Source organism: Thunnus maccoyii, chromosome 16 (assembly GCF_910596095.1).
Source record: "Thunnus maccoyii chromosome 16, fThuMac1.1, whole genome shotgun sequence".
Lineage (NCBI taxonomy): Eukaryota > Metazoa > Chordata > Actinopteri > Scombriformes > Scombridae > Thunnus > Thunnus maccoyii.
Genome location: NC_056548.1, coordinates 6423721 through 6447475, shown reverse-complemented (window position 1 = coordinate 6447475; position 23755 = coordinate 6423721). Strand labels below are relative to the sequence as shown.

At 39.9% G+C, this 23755-nt stretch overlaps 2 protein-coding genes across 2 annotated transcripts; one reads left to right on the top strand and one right to left on the bottom strand.

Moving 5' to 3' along the window:
- Positions 1-1889: 1889 nt before the first annotated feature.
- Positions 1890-12974, bottom strand: hhipl2 (HHIP-like 2). The gene is made up of 9 exons (XM_042388555.1): positions 12191-12974; positions 10775-11427; positions 8493-8636; positions 7740-8071; positions 7460-7586; positions 6383-6528; positions 6213-6294; positions 4027-4109; positions 1890-2874 (listed from the first exon to the last, which is right to left on the bottom strand). Exons 1-9 carry the CDS (start codon positions 12548-12550, stop codon positions 2246-2248), a joined length of 2556 nt encoding a protein of 851 aa, XP_042244489.1. The 5' UTR covers positions 12551-12974; the 3' UTR covers positions 1890-2245.
- Positions 12975-14538: 1564 nt separating this feature from the next.
- On the top strand, positions 14539-22007 carry wdr32 (WD repeat domain 32). The gene is made up of 7 exons (XM_042388287.1): positions 14539-15255; positions 17146-17259; positions 17434-17631; positions 18776-18978; positions 19478-19558; positions 19669-19814; positions 20852-22007. The coding sequence occupies exons 1-7, from the start codon at positions 14774-14776 to the stop codon at positions 21221-21223; spliced, it is 1596 nt and encodes a 531-aa protein (XP_042244221.1). The 5' UTR covers positions 14539-14773; the 3' UTR covers positions 21224-22007.
- The last annotated feature ends 1748 nt before the right edge of the window (positions 22008-23755 follow it).

Sequence of the window (23755 nt, the reverse complement as noted above, 5' to 3'; positions counted from 1 at the left end):
GCCATGGATGTCTGTACAAAGTTTCATGACAGACCAACAGACCAACATCACTGGAGCTGCACTGCTAACATGGTTCATAAAAATATAGATTTCTACCACAGAAAAAGAACTAAAGCATCAAAGTCTTTTCATCTGGTGTTATGAAGGATGACTTCTGTTATCTTAATGATACTTTACAGTATATAGTACGCTACATTTCATAGTAGTTTGTACTACAGAATGTAGTAATGTTCACACTCCAGTAAATATAGAGTCTCTACCCCACCTGAGTACATGACTTCAGGCTGTAGAAGAAAACCAGAACAGTCAAAAGAAATCTAATGTGAAGGCCACGTGGCATTACGTGGGATTTTGCCACTCAGCTACTCAGCCAAACTGCAACATGTTGTTGATTCTCAGGAAATGTTCAGTGGATTTAGTGGACTAAACATTCACAGAGTTGCCTAAAGGCACTACAGACAGGCTGGTGCCTCTGCCGTGGACACAAGAAGCTGGATGCTGAGATTTGAGAATGATCTCTCTCTTATTAAATAATAAAGAGGTACTATTTAAGATTGGTCAGATAATAATGTTATGAAAACTATAAAGTCAATTTCAGATGATACTATAATGTGATACACAGTCAAAAGTTGATATTTCAATTCTGTGGTTAAAAGCAAATATCATAGGCAACATATGTTTTTACCTAAATGTTCCTAACATTTGAATTCATTCACTTATTTCCATGTTGGGCAACTCAACGCATGTCAACTTAATTGCAAGGAATTCCACTAAAATGACAGAAAACTGAAACCTGCAAATATCCCGTTTAAAAGGGGTCATCATGTTGTGTGTCACCTCACATGTCAGGAAAGTGCCCTGCTGAAAAGTGCCGTTGTCCTTACACTTCAAAGTGTCGCCCCTCTAACGGAGCAGCCACAGTTAATAACAAACAGAGCTAATAGGAGCTGTTGCACAACAGGAAAGAGCCTCTTCCAAATGTCTGTTGGGCCTTTTCACTGTCTCAAAATAGGTACTTTGGAGGAAACATTAGTGGATTTTTTTGTTGAAACAACAGTCACAAGTCCAGGAAGCAAAGCTGTGTAGCGCCACTATGTCATCTAAACTGGTGATGTTTAAGCACAAATGCATAATTACTGTTTGTAGGTCTGTAATTTTGAGGGGGTCCTGTGATTTGAAGAACCTCAACATACATGACATCATACAAAGGACACACAGTAGAGTTACCTACAAATCTACACTCACCATCACTTAAACTGGTTCTCATGCTTCTTATCCAGTTCAATCAGTGTAATTTCTTTGTTGTACTGATTCTGCAGAGGTAGCAGTTTGGGTGGGTGAGGTGCTGGATGTGGAGGTTAATGAGTACTTGGGACCCTTTGAATATGGACGGGCCTCTGAAGTTTCCAAGGCGACATTACTTTAGTTGTCCAGAGGAGTGTAAAGAAACAGAAAACACTCTTAAGCCCTGGTTTTAAAACAGGCCTCGGTTGAAATATTCATAACTTGTAACAGTTGTCGGGACAGTATTAGCAACAAACTGTAGTTAAAGTATTGCAGTAAAAGTAGTAGTTTGGTCCTCTGACTGATATATTATTATATATGACATCATTCGGTTATTAACACTGAAGCATCAGTGTCAGAACAGCATGTTACTCTTGTAGCTGTTGGAGGTGGAGCTAGTTTCAACTACTTTATATACAGCTAGCTAGTTCAGTCCAGTGGTTCCCAACCTAGGGGTCGGGCCCCTCCAAAGGGTCACCAGATAAGTGGTTTCAGTTATGATCAGTGGTGCGGAGTGAAATCAAAGAGGGCTTCTGAGACACACACACACACACACACACTTTCTAATGTTTATTTTGAACACTTGTATGTGCTGTAAAATTAGAGCAATTTTACAACAACGTGCTTCAGTAAGTTAGAAGTTTGTTTCTGTTTGCTGATCATTTCCACTTCAAACCTATTTGATATGTTATAAAGAACAGACAGAGCGATGATTAACTTGGACCGATGATTTTATGACAGTGAAAAATAAAAAGCAGAGGAAACTGTGTCATTACATGTATAATTGCCTGCAACAGCCGTGTGCTTCTTACATATATACAGTAGATATGAAGCTATTTCCAGTCTTTGTGTGAAGTTAAGCTAACCGGCTTCTGGTGACTCTTAACCAGTGATTCTTTCACAAACAAACATAAACAAAATAAATGTGAATAATGACTCAGTCATAATAAAAAATAATGTTTCAAAGTGCTTCGGTAGTGCCTCCTGGGTTGCTTGTTACCTGAGTTTGGTTTCTCGTTGTGCTGCTTCTTTTCTTCAAGTTTGTCTCGGTTTTATTCATGAAAGTATGATTTTCATTCGCAGGTTTTTTCGACTTTACGCTGTTCTTCTCATGTTTGATCCGTTTCAGTGACACTTTCCTCCGATGAATCTTTTTCTTTGTGGTGACTGTGTTGTCTTTCAGGTTGTTTGGAGCTTCTAAAGTGTTACATTGTAAATCAGCTGTGTCCGTGTGATTGCAGTTTAGTGTTACTTTGTCCCTGACAGGTTTTATCGCAGTGATCTTCTTTCTTTTTCTTCCTTTTCTTTCTTCTCCTTCCTTCGATTTCTGTCCTAAAGTATTGTTCTTCATTAGACCATCAGCCACCTGCTTTTTCAGCACTTTTTTTTTCTTCTGAGGTCTTAACTTCTTTTTCTTCCTCACTTTCTTATCAGCTGATTTCCATTTCAGTGTCAAAGCGGTGCTCATCATCGTCGCGCCGACTGCAGTCGTCGGTTTGATCTCACTGCTCGTCACAGGTGGTTTGGTGGTCAGTTTGAATTTTCTTGGCGGCGGTCTCGTAGGTTTTTCTTTTGTGTCCAGCACAGTCACTGAAATGGCACACATGTCAGTAAGTACCCATTTTCCACTTTTTTACTTATTCAACTCTGCAGCCACACATATGTTGCATTTTAAAAAAGCTGAAATAAGATTAAGTTTGGCTCTGAAAACAGGCCAAAATGTTTGAAATGTTTTCCTTCTTTGTCTCTTTCTATTTTAAATATATTTGATGTAAAAATGGAAGACTGCTTTTTATAGTTTTATATACAACCTAAATTCAATTGTACAATTCGGCAGCATATGGACATGAAATGAGTAAAAAAAGCAGCTTCTCCTCAGGACAAGGGTATTAAAGACTAAACAGTGACAGTAAGCAATTTTTTGGCTTGACATAAGGAGACGGTCCTCCCAAGAAAAACGACACAACAGGTCGTAATGTCAGTCGCCAAAAACGACCTATAGTTGAGTAAACAGACACCATCTAGCAGAAGTTGGGTGGTTGATTAGATCCTAACTTCCAAAAAGTGGACTTAGTGGACTCTGCTGCAAGAGACCGCAGTTTGCTTCTCCTTTCCAACCGTGAGTTCAGACAGTTTTTTAAAAACTGTCAAAAAAAAACCCTACAATTATCGTGGTGTTTCCCGTTGCCATGACAACGAAGGTTGCCTAACTTTAAGGAAGTAGTAACTTTAACACACACCGCGTTTCAATTGATCATTTTAACCTAAACCATGATTTTTCCCCAACCAAGTGTTTTTTTGTGCCTAAACCCAACCAGACCTTAACAACAGCGTTGTCACATCATGAAATATCTGATTTGTCAAATGATGTCGTCCTGCCGATTACTGCTGATAGAGGCGCCTGATTAGAAAACACTCCTGTGGGTCAAACGACCTATGTGGTTGTTTAATTTTGAGGACTTGTTGGCTAGATGTGTTTTTTTGATGTAACTCTAAAACATCAATTTAATTGACTTGATAATATGTTGTTTATATTTAGTGCACCTTGATTGAACCAAAACTATTTTCCCTCTAAAAGATGAACATGAAGATATTTCAATTTTAGGTACAATCTCAGTGGCTCAAGCCCAGTCAAAGAAAATATCCCTTTCAAAAAGATTTTCACAAAGCGTATGTGCATTGTGAAAATAAATTAAGATATAAGAAGCGATAAAAACGCAAAGGTAAACTGAAGTGACTTACATTCCTTTGGCACAAAAGGAACCTTCTTCCCCTTCACTTTGACCGGTAGCGGCTTCTGCTTACATTTCCCCGGAGGAGCTCTCCTGCAGGAGAAGAGAGGAGGATGACAAGAGTTCATATCAGGTAATGTTAAGCAACAACAACCCTTTCCAAAGATAAAACATGATACAGCTTAATGCGGATTTTAAACAGTCAAGAAATTTGCCTTGAAAGCCCTTGAAAAATTACAATCAGTTGTCCTGAAAAGTTCTGATTTATGTTACTTAATTTTGTGATGACATAGCAGCATCAGGATTTCATGACTTGAGAGGATCATGAGACCACTTTGATGAATGACATAAGCTCTGTCATGAGTTACCACAGAACACGCTAGTTAAGAGATCTTGTATTTCTTCAAACAGGACTGTATTAGTCATTGAAAATATCTTCAATTTTATATTCCAAAGAAATTGGCCCACAAACCACAAACCTACGTGTTTGGTACTTAAAACCAGATGAACTACTTTTAAAGCCAAACACTCATTGCGGGAATCTGTCTCATTATATTTTACGCAGATTAACCTTGTGTGGTCTTTGGCAGCTGTTTGTTGTATAATTTCAAAAAAAGAAATGCATCACTGAACAAAATTAATATTCTTTTCTACATTTGTGAATAACTCACACAATAGTTTTACACACAGTAGGGAATCAAGATTCCCCCAGATGTTTTCATCAGCTACGGTTGGGGACAAAATGAGCTTTTACAACTTGTAAATATATTTAGATGTTAGAAATAAGATGCAGTAAGCTTGAAAGAAGAAACATAATGATCTATCAAAAGGTTTCAAACTGTATTAAATGATTAGTCTGGTGATTTTCTATATATTTCTTATTATCAACAAATTTCATGTTCAGAGCCAAACCAACAATGAACTGATCTACTATCTATCCAAAGCCTGATTTAGCCTCCATTAACACATCAGTGAGCCACACTGCTGAACTTGTATGACATGTTCCTACAAAGAGTTTTTGGCACATCACTTTGTTTAGAGACTGCTCTAAAAACTACTAACAGTGATCACATTTTCAGCCTCAGGAAAGAGGTTCTTTGTACAGCAGCCACCACTGAGGATGAGCAAGTTGTTGACTTTGTACTACATTATAAAGTTCTTAAAGAACTTTAGTACCAAGTCAAGAAGTTGTGATATTTAGCAGAACAAGCTAGTGAAGCTCTGTAAACAGAACTGTGTTCCCGCACATGCTCAGTGGCGTCTGCCGTACACGGAGCAATTCTCGGGAGACTGAAAACATGCAGCGGTATGGCTCATTGACGTGTTTTCAGCTGTTTTTGAACAACAACAGGGCTCTATGGCACTGAGCAATAAGATATATCAGGCTTTGGATACACACACAATACTTGTAAGAAGGATCAGTTCATCAATTGTTGGTTTGGCTCTACACATGAGATTTGTTGACAATAACAAAAATATAGAAAATTGCCAGCCTTATCCTTTAAAGGCAGTTTTTAACACTGCTCAGATCCTAACCTTTAAAGTATATCCATATGTTTTGTTATGTTAAAAATGTGTAAGAGCAAGCTGTGGCTGCGACTGAGTCTTGACTGGCTTGAAAGACTACAGGATGATCATTTTTATATTCTAGGAGGGTAGTGGAAGAGGAGCACTCGTTTTTATCACCTGTGCAGCCTTTACAGGTGGAGATGCCCCTTTTGGTCAATTTCACTCCAGGTGATCTACGATAATGTGATCAAACTCATTGTGTGATTTGGAAAAAAAAAAAAAAGGGAATCTGTTTTTTAATCATTGCTCCAATCAGGTATGTTTTTCCCACATGTAAGGTGCACATTTAGGCAGAACAGAACAAGATAACTTTTGTTTAATATTTCATGATGGAGTCCTTGGTAATTATATATTACTCATGTAGAAAAGAGATTACATCTGTTCATAACTACTAAAAGAACAAAAGAAGCTGTTTTCAAGACTATTTTAACAGTTATATTACAAGATGCACAGTAGCCATGTTGGCAGTTAAGTTAATGATGACATGATGGGGAAATAAAAGCCTTAAGAAAACAAAATTCCCACATGTACTACTTGATAGATGATGTGAATGGTTTTTCCCAGTTGACTGCAGGTTTTATAATCACACCACACATGGTTTATGATAAGCTGTGACTGATACTCTACCTGGATGGGTCCATGAATTTGAAAACTGTTCCAAAAGGTGACCCAGCACTCGGGTACGTAGTGGCCAGAAAGTACAGTTCCCCTAAAAAAAAAAAAACAGAAACGTTAATCTGATCAGCATCGTGTTGGAATCCAGTGCGACACGCTTTGTGAATCTGATCGAATGTTACCTGCTTCGTCTTCAGCGAATGAGATGATAAACTTGTGGTGATGATTGATGAGTCCGGGAAAAGAGCACGTCTTTGTTTCTCCCATACACACACTCCTCTCTTTCCAGTTTCCTGTTGTCTTATCCTCCTCTAAAGCCATAATTCGCCTGCAAGATCGACAGGAATGTACAGAGGAGTAAAAGCCTCTGAAACAGCACTTAGACCATTATGAGATGCTAAAACAAGACTACAACTAACTAAGACCTTATGGTGTATAAACCCAACACACATATTCAGTAGCAGAAGAAACTCTTGGATGTATAGATGTATAGATCTTGCCAAGGAGGAACCCTCTTCACTTTAAATATTGAAGAAAAAGGTAAAACATTTTGTGAAATACACTCATTTGCTTTCTTGCCAAGAGTTAGATGAAAAGATTGATACCACTCTCATGTCTGTACGCAAAATTTGCATCCAGAAACTGTTATATCTTGTTCTATATCTTGTGTACAATAACTGAAGAATTGTGGTTTTCTGGAGGGGGGTTATGCAACAGACTATTTCTTGGCCTGGAGACATGCAACCAGCAAAGACTCCAGGAAGTTTTCCCTTTTTGTTACTGATATACCGATTTATTAATGAGGATGGGTGGTAAAGACTTGCAAGTACATGTAGTGCCATTCTTTCCCTCCCCCAGATTGTTGATTTGAGTTCTACGACATTCTCAAGTCAAGGCCTGAGTCTATAAACACAATCTAAATGTAGGAAACCAAATTAATTCAAGTCGGAAACAAGAGCCTGAACAAATCTTACATCTGAAGCAAAACAACATGTGAAAACAGTGTGTTAAAATATCAGTGGATCAAAATAGACATCAGAACCAAAGCCAAATTTTAAGCAATTGTGAATCGTGTCAGTTTGGGGATTTGAATTAATTCACAATACACAGATTTTTTTAATCAATTCAAAAATACACGACAAACGAACAAACAAGCTGAGAAAACAAGTCTGTTTTTCCTTCACTCCTAAAAAAGCTGACAGAGATTTTCACCCAACAGTTTGCAGCGAACTGTTTGGCTCAGATCGATGCAATCTTACCCACTCATAAAGTCGCCAAAAATGTACAGGCCGTTCAGATTGGGTGATTCACATCCTCTGTACACATATCCCCCTGTTACAGACTTCCCAACATGGTGGCTGTATGCAAATATAGGGAGGATGTCATCTGTCGTGGTGGAGAAAGAGGCACTGAATTTAACGAAGCAGATTAAAAACGGCAAAATGTGGCAGAACAGACAGGTGGTGATTGGAAAGACACAGAAAATAGCTCTTTAGTTTTATTTTCAGGGAAAGTTAATTTGTACTTTAAAATACTCACTCAAGGATGAGTTGTGGCACAGTTTCAAATCATAGCACTCAAATCCCTCTTTGGCTCTCCATCCGTAGTTTCCTCCCTTCACAATGATGTCAATCTCCTCGTAGCGGTTTTGACCAACATCTCCACAGAATATCCGGCCTCTGCCGTAGCGACTGACCGGGTCTCCGCGATCCACAGAGCATCGCCACATGTTTCTGACGCCGTACGCAAACACTTCTGGTCGGGCGTCTGGGTCCCCAATGAATGGATTATCAGGGGGGATCCTGTACTGCCTCCCACTAGAGTCACTTCCATCCACATCGATGCGGAGGACTTTCCCCAAGAGAGCACTCCTGTGTAGGAGAAAAACAGGACGTAGCACCTTTTGAGAGGCCTTCAGGTGGAACATCTTTAGAGATGAAACGTTTCGTTGATCGTCAGACTGAATATTTTGATAATTAATTAATCATTTCAGTAATTTTTCAAGCAAAAATTCTGAAAAAATGTTACACATTGTCAGGTTCCAACATCCCAAATGACAGGATTTGCTGCTTTTTTTCTCAAATATGATAATTAACTGAATATTTTTGGGTTTTGGACCTTTGGTTGGACAAAATAAGACACCTGAAGATGTTACCTTGGTCACCTGGAAGTTTTTTCACTTTTTTTGACATTTCACAGACCAAACAGTTCATTAAAATATACTTGCCAGATTAATCGATAATGATAATTGCAGCTCTGAACATCTCTCTCTCAAACCTTGAAGCACCTTACTTGTTTTGTGCATTGCCGTACTTCCCAAACGGATCCCCTGCTTTCCCTCCATCTCCAGTGAAGATGTACAAATATCCATCCAGACCAAACAGCACCTGGCCTCCGTTGTGGTTCGCAGCAGGCTCCTCAATCTCTAAAATGACCCTGATTATAAAAAAATGATGTAGTTCAGTGCAATTACACACAGTTCCGGTAATATTTTGGTTTTTCAGACACAATATCTGATTGCTATGATTCTACACCCACAGGGCATCTTTCATCCAGACTTTACCTCTTCATAACTGATGCTTTAGTGAATGTCACTCATTCCATATCCAGTAATTATTTGTTGTACAGAAAGAAGTGATAAGTGAGCAGGCCTTGGGCATTAAAGGGTCGGTTCACCCAAAATACAGAAAACTGATTTTATCACATCTCTTGTGCTGTCTAGCCACACAGATAGTTTAAGTTTTTTTTGCCCTTGTTTTGAGATAATCAGATTTTTTGCTGCCACACCAATACAATGGAGGTGAATAGCGAATTCTGCAGCATTGAAAAATTACCGTTGGAACTACTTTCCATCTAAGAAAATTATCCAGCATAATGGAGGCATACTGTTTGGAAAGAGATGTTTCTGTAACTTAGATGAACTGGCCCTTTAAGTGAAAAAGCAGCAGCTGCAGAGGGCCCCTCAGCCACCGAGGCCCCCAAACAAACTGAAAATGTAAATTTTCTTTGGATTCTTCTGTTAAATTTAAGTTCCTGAAATCCAGTTTTGTACTCTGAGCACTGGCGTCCCACATGAACACACTATTATCTGCCAAAGTTAGACCAGTTTTTGATTTCATGTTTAAGATTTCTGTATTTGTATGTTTTTTTCTGTGCTTTTCTCACCGGTTTGAAGTGGGCGTGGCTCCACTGATGTCACATACTTCCATGTACCAATCAAAATTTTAATCAAAATCTCTTCACAGTTGGTGGATTGTTTGTTTATGTTGCGGGTACTGTCAATCAAATCTAATCAAACCCAACAAGACAGTCCTCACAAAGCAGAAACCAACTACAGCTTGCAGCCACTTAGCTTAGCTTGGCATTGAAACTAGAAACAGGGGGAAACCATTAATGTTTATATGTTCAATAACTGAAGAATACAAGTGACAAGTTGTTGTTTTAAGGGGGACCATGCACCAAATTATGTCTTATTTCTTGAAAAGGAGCAACACAATTATTGTGGGTGTCTTTCATGAACGTCCTATGTTGTTTTTTTTTCTCTATTATTTATTTGTTCTCTGTGCAATGCGGTTGTGTTTTTAAGATTTAATCCCATTCTTATATATTTTATCCACACTTTTATTAATGTTCCCTTTCATAACTATGTCTATGTTTTGGTTTTAAGATTTTTTGTTTTTAAAGCACTGTGTGGACTGGCACCCGGCCACATCTCTGAACTGCTCATCCCCTTATTCCACCTCCAGACCCCTCAGATCTGCTGACCAATCACTGCTCTCCATTCCAGTTAAAAACCAAAGGTGATCGAGCATTCTCAGTTGTTGGTCCCAAATTTTGGAATAATGTGCCAGTAACAATTAGTTCTTCCCCCTCCATTGTTGTCTTTAAAACCTGTCTAAAGACCCGTCTCTCCTCATTAGCCTCATAATTATCTTCATGGCATGACGTCTGCCCACAATCTGGTTTTTATTTATTTGTATTTCAGTTGTTGTTTGCGCAATGCTGTTAATGTTGTGCTTTTGTCTGATTTTCTATCTTATTTATGATTTATTTATGACTGTGTTTTTGTTTGATTGTAACATCAATCAAACTACCCCATAATTTGAATCTCTCCGTAGAGACTTTAGTTGATGTCGGTTGTTTTTAAATGTGTTCTATAATTTGACTTGACTTTCATTGTCTGTTGATGTGTTAGATTTTTTGCTCACACTGCAAAACAATTTCCCTCTGGAATAGTAAAGTTAACCAAACTAGAGGGTCAAACATCACTTTTTGGAATTTGTTTTGAATTACATTTTTTTTTCCATTTTTTTTTGCTTTGAGTTATTTTAATTGTCAAGTGAAGGCATAACTGTAACAAAGAAGAAAGAAAGAAATAAGACATTTTAATTGTGTTCAGGGCCCCAGAAAGTCTTGGGCCAACCTTGAAGTGACGTACTGTACTATGCACAGAACATGTTAATGCAGGCTTTGGTGCAATTACACCTCAGGGGTAAATGTCAATATAGTCATTATATAGTGTTTGAAAGAGTAGATGAAGACATATACATCGCCAAAGCCACTTCTTTACATACCTCTCTGAGTAAGGATCAGCCATGTTCATGTCGTGGGCAGACACCTTCATCTCACTGACTCTGACCTTCTCTGGCTCACTATAGATCTGGATGGAGTAGTAGATGAAGAAGCGTCCATTGTCCTGGTACTTTGGGTGGAAGGCCATGCCCAGGAAGCCCCTCTCATCCCCCAGCCAAGGTGTGTTGAGCACCTCCCCGGTCATGTCCAGGAAGGGCTGCTCCAGCCGGCTGCCATCAGGCAGGTAAACCCACACAAAGCCCATCTGCTCTGCGATGAACATCCTGTGTGTGTCATCGCTGCTGTGCAGCATCAACACAGGGTTCCTGAGATGGTTGGCCACTTCAGTCAGGCACAGCTGGAGACACCCTTTGGGGTCCTCCACCACCCGCCCCAGGTTGCTGGAGAGGTCAGTGCTCTTCAGAACATTGGGGTAGCAGTAGTCCTGGTCGGACAGGTCGATCATGCTGCAGAATGTATACATGTCCCGCTCACAGGTGTCCTGCAGCAGCTGGTTCTCAGTTAAATATTTAACCACATGGCGACATTTGCCATGAAACTCGGAGCAGAAGCCAGAGCAAAGGCCAGGTATCTCTCTGACAGGTGTGTACGGATCCTCAGCATCAAAGAGGTGGGCGGCATACGGAGAGCACTCCTGGATGGGACAAACAGGAGACATTTTAGGGCAGGGGCAAGGGTGAAAATTAAAGGGTCACTTTAAACAGAGGATCTTTAGTGATCAGACTCTGACATTATAATAAAGCATGGTGTCCCATTATAGGAAACAGGCAGGTTTAAAAAGAAGCGTCCCCTGCCCTCCCCTATGCACGCCACTGTCATAGGAATGTGGAAACATAGCAATGTAAAGCTAATGCCAAGGTGTTGGGCTCAGACACATGTCTATGTCTATTGGTTGCTTGCAGTGTTGACAATGAAGGAATTTATGCTTATTCCTCTCTTACAATCATAAAACACTCTAATTAGACACTTAGACTAAAAAAAAAACAGTTATTTTATTCATTCAACTATTTCAATCAAAAAACTTTGCTAATTAAAATTTGTAATAAATTATACCACAAACAGGAGCACTTATGTATAGTAATGTTCATCCCATTAGTGATACTTAAACTTTGATCTGTTTATAAATGTGAGACCAACCATTAATTTAACATTGTTCCATTAGATAAAACTAAAATAAGTCCAAAAGTTGGGGAGTTGCATGATACATTTGGTTTAAGATGGTGAATCACAGACAAACTGAAGCTATAAATATTAGACAAGATTTCTGCAGAGGTGAAGAGACCTAAGTAATTATCAGCCAATGTTTAAATTTTTGAAATAACTATGCTGTGCCAGAAACTTTTATAGCCACTCATAGTAGCGCCCCTAACCAACAACCACAGCAGAAAAATATTTACCTGGCACATGACTTCCTTCAACATGTCTTCACAAAGCTCATAACCCGCCGCTTCCAAATGGTCCATAATGTCCCAGTATCTCTCTGCAATCTGATTGTCCGTTTTCTGGTCGCAACAGCCAAACTGCTCATACTGCGTGCAAAACTCCAGGTGCCACAGAGGTTTAAAAGGTGGCTCGAAGTCCAGGCACTGAGGATGAGCTGATACTAGCTGAACCGGGACGAGCAGCATCACTGATATAATCAGGATGAACTCGGGAAAGCTCGGGGTCTTTGTGGATGGGCCCGGTCCTGCAGCCACGCGTAAAAACGCGGCACCGGCTCCGCTTGGATGGAGCGCAGCATCCCGCTTTCTTGTCATTCTTGCCGTCTGCCCCCGGAAGAGTTCAGCTGTTTGTTCTCTTTTATGTATGTGCCACAGTGCGTGCGTGCACGTGAACGCTCAAGAGGGTGCGTCACCACAGTGAGTCCCTGCCTCATTTGCCCTCCATGTCTCGCCACATGACTCCAAGCCAGGTAAAAAAACAAAAAACAAACACTCTTCGTTACTCTTCGTCATATGTAGTGGTTTTCTTAACTGCAGCGGAATTGGCACAAGGATGCACACAAGTTTGCACACTCAAGTTTGCGCAGCTATCCTTGTTAGGACATTGCATTGACTTCCATTCATTGTGGACAGCCTAACCCAAACCCTAACCCTAACCTTAAGCTAACCTCAATTCACACCTGACCCCTTATCTTAACCATAACCACTACATGCCTAACCCTAACCCTAACCTTAATATAACCCCAAACTAATCTGAATTTAAACCAAGTTTTCACCCTAAAATGAATGATTTACGTTTAGGGGACTTGCTTTTTGTCCCCATAAGGGAGACGAGTGCATGACTGTGTAAAGATTTATGTCCCCACAACATGAAGAATATCTGGACCACACACACACACACACACACACACACACACACACACACACACACACACACACACACACATACAGACATAAAGACACACACACACACACACACAGTGGGGCACAGTGTGGAGGCATGCGAACATCAATAGGCTACCACAACTGTAATTTTGTCTCACATTCATGTAAAAGCGCCTCCAGGCAGTGTGTTGTTTGTGCTGCAGATGCTCCATAGTACAGATACTGTCTCAGCATGTCAACTCTCATTTGAATATACAGCCTAAAATTGTCTGTTGTCATTTTGCACCGGTGCCAAGTTTTTTGAAAAAGTAACAAAATAAACTTCTTCATCAAACCTCTATGCTTATATAGCAGGCTACACATGTAATCAAGACCAACAGTCTGACAAGGTAAAAGGTAAATATATTGTTTGAATTTTCTTTCAATATTAAGTGTAAATTAGTTGCTCTAAGTGCCCTGCAGTCTGCATGAAAGAGTGCTTTAATCTTATTATTGCCCCAGGGCTTCTTCGCAGGTTAATACCTGAAGGTTAATGTTTTATTTCTTAAAAGTGTATTAATGCTTATGATGTTAGATGGTGTACAGTTCAGGTAAAGTTGCCCATTTCCACACACAGTAGAGGGATCATGAAAAACCTATAAGTCAAAAGCAAAAAAGGATAATAAAATATATAAACTTCAAAATGAAACTCAAACAAACAAACAAATGTAAATGACCAAAAATTCGATTCGACAGTATTCCTTAATAGGAGGGATTACTCAAGACTTTCTTCTTCTTTTAAACTATAAAACTGTATTCATAGAATTATAGAAAGTTTGTAATTTAACACAAAACAGATGTGTAATATGTAGAATAGGACGTGTTCTGGCTTTACGAATGAGATATTTGTACAACAGACACAGTAACATCAAATGATCAATTAAATTGTTAGAATCAGCCCTTAAAAATTAGAATTTTCTTACACAGAGATCAATACATGACAGTGTATTTACCTCCATCCATCCTTCATATACTACAGTAAAACACAGATGATCATGCAGCATTTATCCAGCAGGTGGAGGCAAACAACTTCAGTGCGCCTCAAAGAGGACAAGGAAGCGGAACTTCGTAATTTCTTTTATTTTGCATTTGTTTACGGTGAGGAGAAAAACTTCAAGTTAGATAGATTAAATACAATCGACTTCCGTCTGGACGCTTCAGCTTAAAACATTTATTAATTAAAACGCACGTTGCAGCGTATTTTAAATTAAAAACAAATAAACAAAAACACATTATAAATTAATCAGCAGTGATTATACTGCGTACTGGATATGGCTTTGTTACGTTTTTGTTTTTATTTAAAACGCACACGACGTATTTTTAAAAATCAATGTGCGCGTTTATTTTGAAGGCTAAATTAGCTATCTTCCGGTAGCATTCGGTAGCTAGCTCTGTCTAGTTTGACGCGCGGCGGATCGGCGCAGGCGCTGCCAAGTCTGACAACAAAATATAATTTGGCCACTGTAACCAATGCAGCTAAAATCTACCGCCATGGCGCCTTGAGCAGTTTGAGGAAGACTCGGGTTTCTTGCTCCGTAGGTGACCGGAGTCAGTCGACTTTTCGCCGTTGAACCCCGAAACACAAACGGCTGTGTGGACGCTGGAGAAGCTACAATGAGCTCGGAGCACCAGAGCGACAGCGAGGACGCCGACGAGTCGCAGGACAGGCCCGACAACAGCGGCGGCGCCTCCGACAAAGAGGAAGACCCCGAGGACATCGACGATTCGGACGAGGAGGATGACATCGTTCGGAGGGTCTCTCCTACACCGCCGGGGACCAGCGGGCCGGACCGGCCGGCGCGCAGCGCCAGTTCCCCGGCGCCTGAGGAGCGAGAGCCCAGCAGCGAACCAGCCGCCGCGCCGGAGACAGGAGGGGGCGGCGGCGGTGGCGGTGGCACCGACATCATCAGGGGGAATAGTCTGTTTTCCTGGTTGCAGAGCAGGACTATTAGACGGGGGGTGTTTGTGGACCCGGCTAGGGATAACTTCAGGACAATGACCAGCTTGTACTGCTCAATGAATCCGGCTGCAGAGTCAGTCAACCTGAGCACTCAGACTCACGGAGCGGTGTTCAACCTGGAGTACTCCCCGGACGGGTAAGACAACATTTGAGGCCCTTAACCCACAATATTCATTCTCACCGGGTCTTCACTGGCCTTGAAAATCATTAAAATATGAAATAGTGCTTTGAAATGTATTGAAAAGAGTAGATAAATGAGCCTGGCAAGTGCTTGAATTGACATCATTAAATTCACCCCCATATACAATTCAGTTCAAATAGGCTTTATTTGCATGATCATAATGAAGTACAGTATTGGTAAAGCACATTGTACAAGGTAGTTCAAACAGGGAAAAGTACAGTTTTTATAATATAGCACCATATGCCACATCTCTCTTGACTGATTCATGGTCATTCAATTCATGTTTTTGACTTGGCAACTATAAACTATTAATTTCACAATCTTACTAACAACTTTAAGTTCTATGTTTTCACTAAACAAAACCCGTTAAGTGTTGCACAAGCCGCTCTCAGTAATCTCCATCAAAGAGCCCACTAAGGTTCAAGCCCTCAGTGACCAGACAGCAGGTGTAAGAAATTAATCCTGCAGCCAAACCAGGTCAAGCTGTGACCACCAGTCTGGGTCAAATTCTGTTTGTGGGCTCATCAGACACCAGGACAGAACTAAACATGCTGCACGTGTTCCTAATAATTGAACAAAATCAACAGTGATCAGCAGCACAAGAGAAAAGCTCATCAGTGAAAGAAAAGTGGAGAATAATGTAATCAAATGCAGCGCTCTTGTATAGTTTTATCGGAAGACTTTTATGGTTTCAAATGACTTTTTACTCACATTCAATAATTCATTTATTTTTTCATCCTTGGGAGATTTAATTGAGTTATTATGAAACAAATCTACCGCCGTATATCCATCATACACAGTAAAGTCTTTCTGGAAACAAACATTTTTGCAGGAGATGAAAACATCCTGAAGCTGCTCAACATCAGACTTTGATATTTTGGGACTTTAATGAGAAAATTCATCTTATGGCACATTTTAATTAATCTCATTTATATTATTACAACTGTTGGTACAGTGACGCCCCCTCTTAATACCTTTGCATCACAGTCAGGGATGTAGTAGAGTGTAAATATACATTATATTCACTTTATTCAATTGATTTCTTTTGCCAATAGACCTGTTTTAATTCATTCCATGTGCAATATGTGCTCTTAATTCTAATACATTATCATTTTAGCTGCAACTAACAATTTATTTCATTACTAATCAATCGTCTTGCCTGTAAAATATCAGAAAATAGTGAAAAATATCAGTTTTAGTTCCCCACAGCCCCAGGTCACGTCTTCAGATGTCTTATTTTGTCCGGCTAAAAGTCCAAAACCCGAATATATTCAGATAAGCATCATGTACGACAAAGAAAAGCACCAAATCTTCACATTTAAGAAGCTGAAACCAGCAAACTTTTGGCACTTTTGCTTAAAAAAATACTTAAACGATTAATAGATTATCAAAATAGTTGGCGATTAATTTTGTGTTGTTCAACTAATTGTTGCAGCTCTAATTATTATTTCCTCTTGGTTCCTCACACAGCTCAGCACTTTATTTACTTATTTTTCTCTTTTCTCCTTTTTAACATACATCTTTTATTTTATTATGAATTGCTTGCATAGTGTTCAAATGTCTTACTGTGTTTTTATTATGTTTATTTTGTGTTTTTAAGATGCCTTCCTGCTAAAAGTATTATCTTATCTGATCTGATCTGAACTTTGAGTGTTTCTTTCCTGCTGCTCTGTTTGCTTCATTATTTTTTACATCAGCGTCTATGATCTGGATCCAAACGGTGTCATAAATCTTAAGAATGTTGTGCGTGAATTGAAAACAAAATAAATCAGCTGATGTGACATGGCCAAAGAGATCAGCTCTGTGCGATCGCTCGTCTCTGATCTGTGTGTCTGCTCCGCTCAGGTCTGTGCTGACTGTGGCCTGCGAGCAGACCGAAGTCCTGCTGTTTGATCCTATTTCATCCAGACACATCAAAACCCTGACAGAGGCCCACGAGGACTGTGTCAACAACATAAGGTGCATATTTATAATCTTCAAATTGTCTAGGAAGGATTTAAAGTAAGAGTGCAACATCCTCCTTCTTGTTTATGCAGTTAACACGCATTTTTGTTAGATGAACGATGAGTGATCAAACTGCTTCCCGGAGTCACGTCTTTGGAGAATCTTAAATGAAATTCTTGCTCCCTGCAGGTTTCTGGACAATCGTTTGTTTGCCACCTGCTCTGACGACACCACCATTGCATTATGGGATCTCAGAAAGCTGAATTCGAAGGTTTGCTCGTTGCACGGCCACGCCAGCTGGGTGAAGAACATCGAGTACGACACCAACACTCGTCTCCTCGTCACGTCTGGCTTCGACGGCAACGTCATCACATGGGACACTAACAGGTTGGTGTGTGTGTGTGTGCATGTGTGAGCGTCATGTACATGTATTTGTGTGTGTATATATCAGCACATCTTCTCCGGTTTATCTTGATAATGTGATATAAATAAAAAGCTGTGTCCCTCATTCACTCATTAACTATCATCTATACATCTTTCACTCTGTAGCAATAAATTGAGATTTCTGACATTTATGGATTTTGAGTTTTCACTGACAGGAATTTTGTCATCTGCAAAATGCAACATATTACATTATAATCTTTTGTATCATTGTGGGGATTTGTGAGCACAGTATAGAGCATAAATATCACACATTTGGATACTGTTCACAAAGTGGAAGTAAAAAAACATGTCCCTCAACCAAAAACAAAAAAAAAAGGGGGCTGTGGTGTGAACTACTAAAGCACAAAGAAGGGGTTGCACACCCAAATCAGTTAGATTGTTCCTTTTATTTAGTTTTCTCCGTCAAACTTGCAGAAATGCCACAAAACTGAAGTACTGTTTCACACTGAAGAAGGTAAAGCTGAGACATCTGTGCATTGACTCTGCTGTGCTCGAGTTTGACGGACTATACACTAAATATGGTGTAATTCCAGACACAGCCAATGAGTTGTTCACCCTGTTAGGGCTGCAGCTGTTGTTTAATTTCATTATTTTAAAAAAAATCGCTGATTAATGAACTAATTGATTGATTGGTGAGTCTTTAAAATGTCAGAAAATAGTGAAAAATGGCCGTTTCATGGTCCCAGAAACCAAGTTTACATCTTTTCTCTTTCTTCTTTTACTCAAATATATTCATTTTACAGTGCTATAAATATATAATGAGATAAGCAGCAAATCCTCACATTTGAGAAGCTGAGACCAGTGAATGTTTCTAATTTTTCTTAATAAGTGACATAATGGTTAATTGATTATTCTAATTATTGTCAGCTCATTTTTGGTCTAATTAACTTCTCTTTTCTGTACTAAAACCTGCAACTTTGCAACATTTATAGACATGAATGGGGTATTTTGGGGCTGTAATTAGACGACGATGATGATTCTGACGTTCCTGAAATATGCAACAGATCCAGACAAACCGTCTCACAGTGGATTGTTTCTTATACAACAAAACGCCATCAAACCGTCTGTATCTGTCTTTCCTCTGCAGATTTACAGAGGACGGCTGCCCGCACAAAAAGTTCTTCCACACTCGATACCTGATGAGGATGCGCCTGACGCCCGACTGTTCCAAGATGCTCATCTCTACTTCCTCAGGGTACCTGCTCATCCTCCACGACCTGGACCTCACCCAGTCCCTCGAGGTGGGCAGCTACCGCATGCTGCGAGCACGACGGACCCCCCTCAGCTCAGGTCAGATCACAGTCTCTCTTCATGCTTAAAAACAATCTCTACATATTTTAACTTATTTTATCACCTTTTTCTTTTTTTGAACCATTTTTACTCTATAATTTCTATTTTTTTGTGTGTCTTTTCACTTTTTCTCCAATTTTTTTATTGTCTGTTAAATTTACACTTATTTACATTTGGTTGAACAAGACTCAAATAATCGTTTTTAGTCCCTTTATCAGGCAGAAATATGACATTTGCTGTTTACAGTTTCAGAAATACAAAAAGTTACTTTGTTTTTTCATTTGATGTCAGTGTAAATTTAATATTTTGGGTTTTTTAAAGCCATTTTACACATTAATTAAGCAGTTTTAAGGTCACACTTTGGGCTCTTGATAACCTATAATGTGTATTTGTCATTATTATTTACATGGTGACTAAATATTACATTTACAAGCCACATTGCTGTTGGTTCAAGTTAGAAAAAAAAGACTTTTGACCTTTTTTTTTTTTTTGGCTGTAGATGGAGGCACATCAGCGTCCAGGTCGGCTGGAACTCCTCGCCAAGGAAACGACTCCAGCAAGCTCCACCCACATAGAGAAGGTCAGAGACACTCATGGAGTAAAACTGAGAAACTGATGTCTGCTGAGGTTCTACTCTGAAGGTGTGACGATGATAGACTGTAAAGTTCTCAAACACTTTGTGTCTCGCAGGTCTTTCTCCCAGGAACAGCCTGGAGGTTCTGACTCCGGAGATCCCAGGAGAGCGGGACCGAGGGAACTGCATCACCTCCCTGCAGCTCCATCCGAAAGGCTGGGCCACGCTCATCCGCTGCTCCAGCAACATGGACGACCAGGAGGTGAGAGACAGTCAGCTGTAGATACACCTGTCGTCTCAAAGCTGTTTTACTGAATGATTCTCCATATGTGGATGATCTGAAATAAGACTGTTTTTATACATATAGACTTATAAACTCTATGACCTCTTGTTGTCTAGAAGGAACGGCATCATCATTACTTCAGCTTATAGGAATAATGCAAGGAAAATCTTTTGAGTATAAACAAAAAAATTCCTGTTTGGGGGAATTTCAGGAAGTTTTCTTTAAAAGTAGCCACATAGATGGTGAACATTAGGTATCTGTCATTAAGCCTATAATCAAAAATCATAACAATGGATTGTCTTTTCTTCTTCTTTTTACAAAATTGATCAACTCGCTCATAAGGATGGTAGATTTTTTGGGTACTCGTGTCAATGATTTACCTGACTTTTGGTGCCAATACCTAAACAATACTTTTTTCAATACTTAAAAAATTGAAAAATATAAACATTTCGTTTTACAAAACTCTTTATTTACTGAAAGAAGCCAAAGATTTCAGATGCTGTCTAAGCAGAAACTGCTGACAAGAACTTTGACTAAATAAAATTGTCTAAAATTAGCAAAATTTTGATTAATCAGGAACTATTGATTAAAAGAAAAAGCAAAACAAGAGCTACTTCAGTATGTTGAGGGACACATTTCAATTGTTACCCAAAAAGTATTGAGGCATGACATCCAGTCCTACAAGCTCAAACATTAAATGCAGAAATTATTAAAATTACAGTTTTTTATACTTGAGTTTATTTTCTTTAGTACACTTGTATCATCACCAGAACCAAAATAAGAATTAAACATTGTCGCATTCAGCTTTTTAAAATGCCGTTTATTCACAGTTCGTTATGTTTGGTGATTGGATTCTGCTTGTTATAGCATCACTATAAAAAGCCTCTAATCGTCGGCTGGTTTCACTTTAGATCCGGGATCAACGTCAAGTGTCTTTCCAGCGATGACACAAACATAATTAATGCTTCCAGGCGCCGCTGTGACGCTATCTTATCTTCCTTTCTGTCTCTCTCCAGTGGACGTGTGTGTACGAGTTCCAGGAAGGAGCGCCCACCCGCCCGCTGGTCTCCCCCCGCTGCTCGCTCCGCCTGACCCACTACATCGAGGAGGCCAACGTGGGGAGGGGCTACATCAAGGAGTTGTGTTTCAGCCCGGACGGACGGCTCATCTGCTCCCCGTACGGCTACGGCGTCCGCCTGCTGGCCTTCGACGAGCGCTGCGGCGAGCTCGCCGACTGCCTGCCCGTCCAGACCAGCTGCCTCAGGGAGATCCGCTCCATCTACTCGCACAGCGACGTCGTGCTCACCACCAAGTTCTCCCCGACGCACTGCCAGCTGGCCTCGGGCTGCCTCAGCGGACGAGTAGCTCTTTACCAGCCTAAGTTTTAGCATCCGGTGCTGCCGGAGAACGACGCGCTGCAGACCTGGGTACAGAAGTAGTTGAATAATCAGGGTTCCTGCACAAATCTGGAATGTCTGGAAATATATAGAAGAAGCATTTAGTGTTTTCCCAGTTTGATAAGTTGCACAAAAGTTGCAAAAAAGTCAGTAAAAATGTAGAAAAGAATTGCACTGCCCCTGTATTCTGTTTATGCAACATATCTTCTATGATTGTAGACTCCTCTCATTTAATATGCAGATATTTATTGTGCAAAGTTGTGTACTTTGGTATAAATTATATCAAAACCATTAAACGAAAAATCAAAATTTCAAAAAGAATCTCAAACTGTAGGAACCCTGAATTTCCCGGCATTTGTTTTAAAGTGCTCAGCGTGCCAGACAGGTGGAGTTTACCGCATACAGACGTCTCACACAAGATTAATAAATCTCAGTATTAGAGCTTAAATTAACTTTAGTTGAATATTGTGATATTCTTGGTCCTCTTGTAGTCGATCTGTACGGAAAGCCTCTCCCGTTTGGCACCTAAGAGGGATAAAAGGAATTCTTTAGAAAATATTTTGAAGTACTTCTACACCCAGGTCGGCAGATGTGAAGCAGACTTGAGTTTGTTTGGGTGGGAAAAAAAGATTTACAGGAGGAGAAGACTACAGCTGTGGACCCTTGATCAGGCTGCAGCCACTTGATGGAAAGTTTCAGCCTCTCTGACCCTGAACTTAAAAATAAAAATGCAAAAAAAAAAAAAAAAAAAGACTTTGAGGCAACAAAACAAAAACGAGCAAAGTAAGACTCCCATCCAGACTGAGGACAGAGTTGGAAGTCTGAACCTTTTAAGCTCTCGTTCACTGAATGACTCTGCAGGTCGTCTGTGGCTCTTTTTCATACTAAAGATTAATTTTGGTCTATAGCAGTTTAGAAAACTCTGACGTTGTGACTCGGCGCATCTCGATGTCGCTGTCTCGGGAAGAAAAAACACTAAGGATGCAAAGGACAGACGTTGAATCTTAGCAAGACAAACAAGAAAACAGGCGCGCGTTGTCAGTCGTCTCGACTCGACATCCTCCGCTGCTCCGCTCTGCTCATGCCTTCTCCACAGGTGCTGCTTCTCTGCTCATACAATCTGAACTTTGACCCCCACCTCCCCCCCGACTTAAAGGACCTCATCATCACATCAACGCCTTTCCCACTCCGCTCATGGACAGTGACATCTTCTCTCCTGCTGTGTTTTTGTTTTTCACTTGCACTCCCGTTTCCACGCTCCCTTCATGGTCTTTGTTTTTTTTTTTTAGTGGTTTTTATTGGTGTGTTCATATCGGCACTACTTGCAGCACGATTCGTTTCATCACTTTAGGACTAGTTACTTCTCTTTTTCCTTCACAATCTGTGTGTTTTTTATCTTTGAAGCCTATGAATGGAAGTCCAGCTGCTGTCAGTTAAAGGACGGATTCACAGTTTTTTAAGTCTGTCTTAAAACAACAATCAGATGCCGGAATTAACATCGAAACAGGTTTTCCTCGCTGTAATCATAATCCTCCTGTTCATACCGGCTGTTAAAAGATCCCCTTCAAATGTGCTTATGATGGAGGACAAAATCCACAGTAATATGAGGCTTCAACCGTCTGAGTTAGTCAAATAAAGTGGATATCTTCCACAGTAACAGTCTTTTTAAGTAAAAATTCCCTCTTTGTGTTTCCCCAGACAGTGTTTTCCTGTCAGCTGCAGCTACTTGATTTGACTCATTTGGACGCTGAAGCTTCATATTAGCTTCAGATAAACTTTTAAATACATTTTTGCACAGACGGACTGTGGATTTTGGCTCCCGTCACTAGTGTAAGTGCATTGTGAAGGGATCTTCTAATGGTCAGTATGAACAGGATGAATCATTACAGCAAGAAAAACATGTGTCATTGTTAATTTGGGCGCCTGACTGTTGTTTTACTTGGAAAAATTGTGAAACTATCCTTTAACTTCTGTTTAAAACCCAGTATCTCATTGACATTTTCCAGATCAACTTCCTGTACAAACCAGTATTGCGAATGTTTCACACTTATGCAAAGTAAAATAGTACATTTCTCTCCTCTAATCAGTTGCTTATTGACTTTTCTCTCATGCAAAATCCGCTGTCCTTAAAGTATTAAGGCACGGATACACAAGGCAACTTTTTTTTAGCCAACTAAGAAGTTGCTTCAGCATCATTTAGTTTAACCGTTGAAATCGTTGCCAAGAAACTTTTGACTCGTTTTCAGAACTAATTTTGTTGGTTTTTGAAGAGAGTTTTGATCCACATCAGTGTTTGATTATCACATCTAGTTTCTCAGTTTTACAACGTTGTCACCAGGAAGACCAGCCAGGCATTTTTCTCTCTGAGGAGAAAAAAAAACGGACAACAATCTTTTGACTGTTTCAGCGTCATCGATGCTTTTGAGTTTGCAACCAGCGTAGCGCAGCTGCTGTCGGTATAAAAGCCAAGCACATGCCTGGATATTTCACCTTAATGTTAAACTGGTTGCAGTACTATACTGA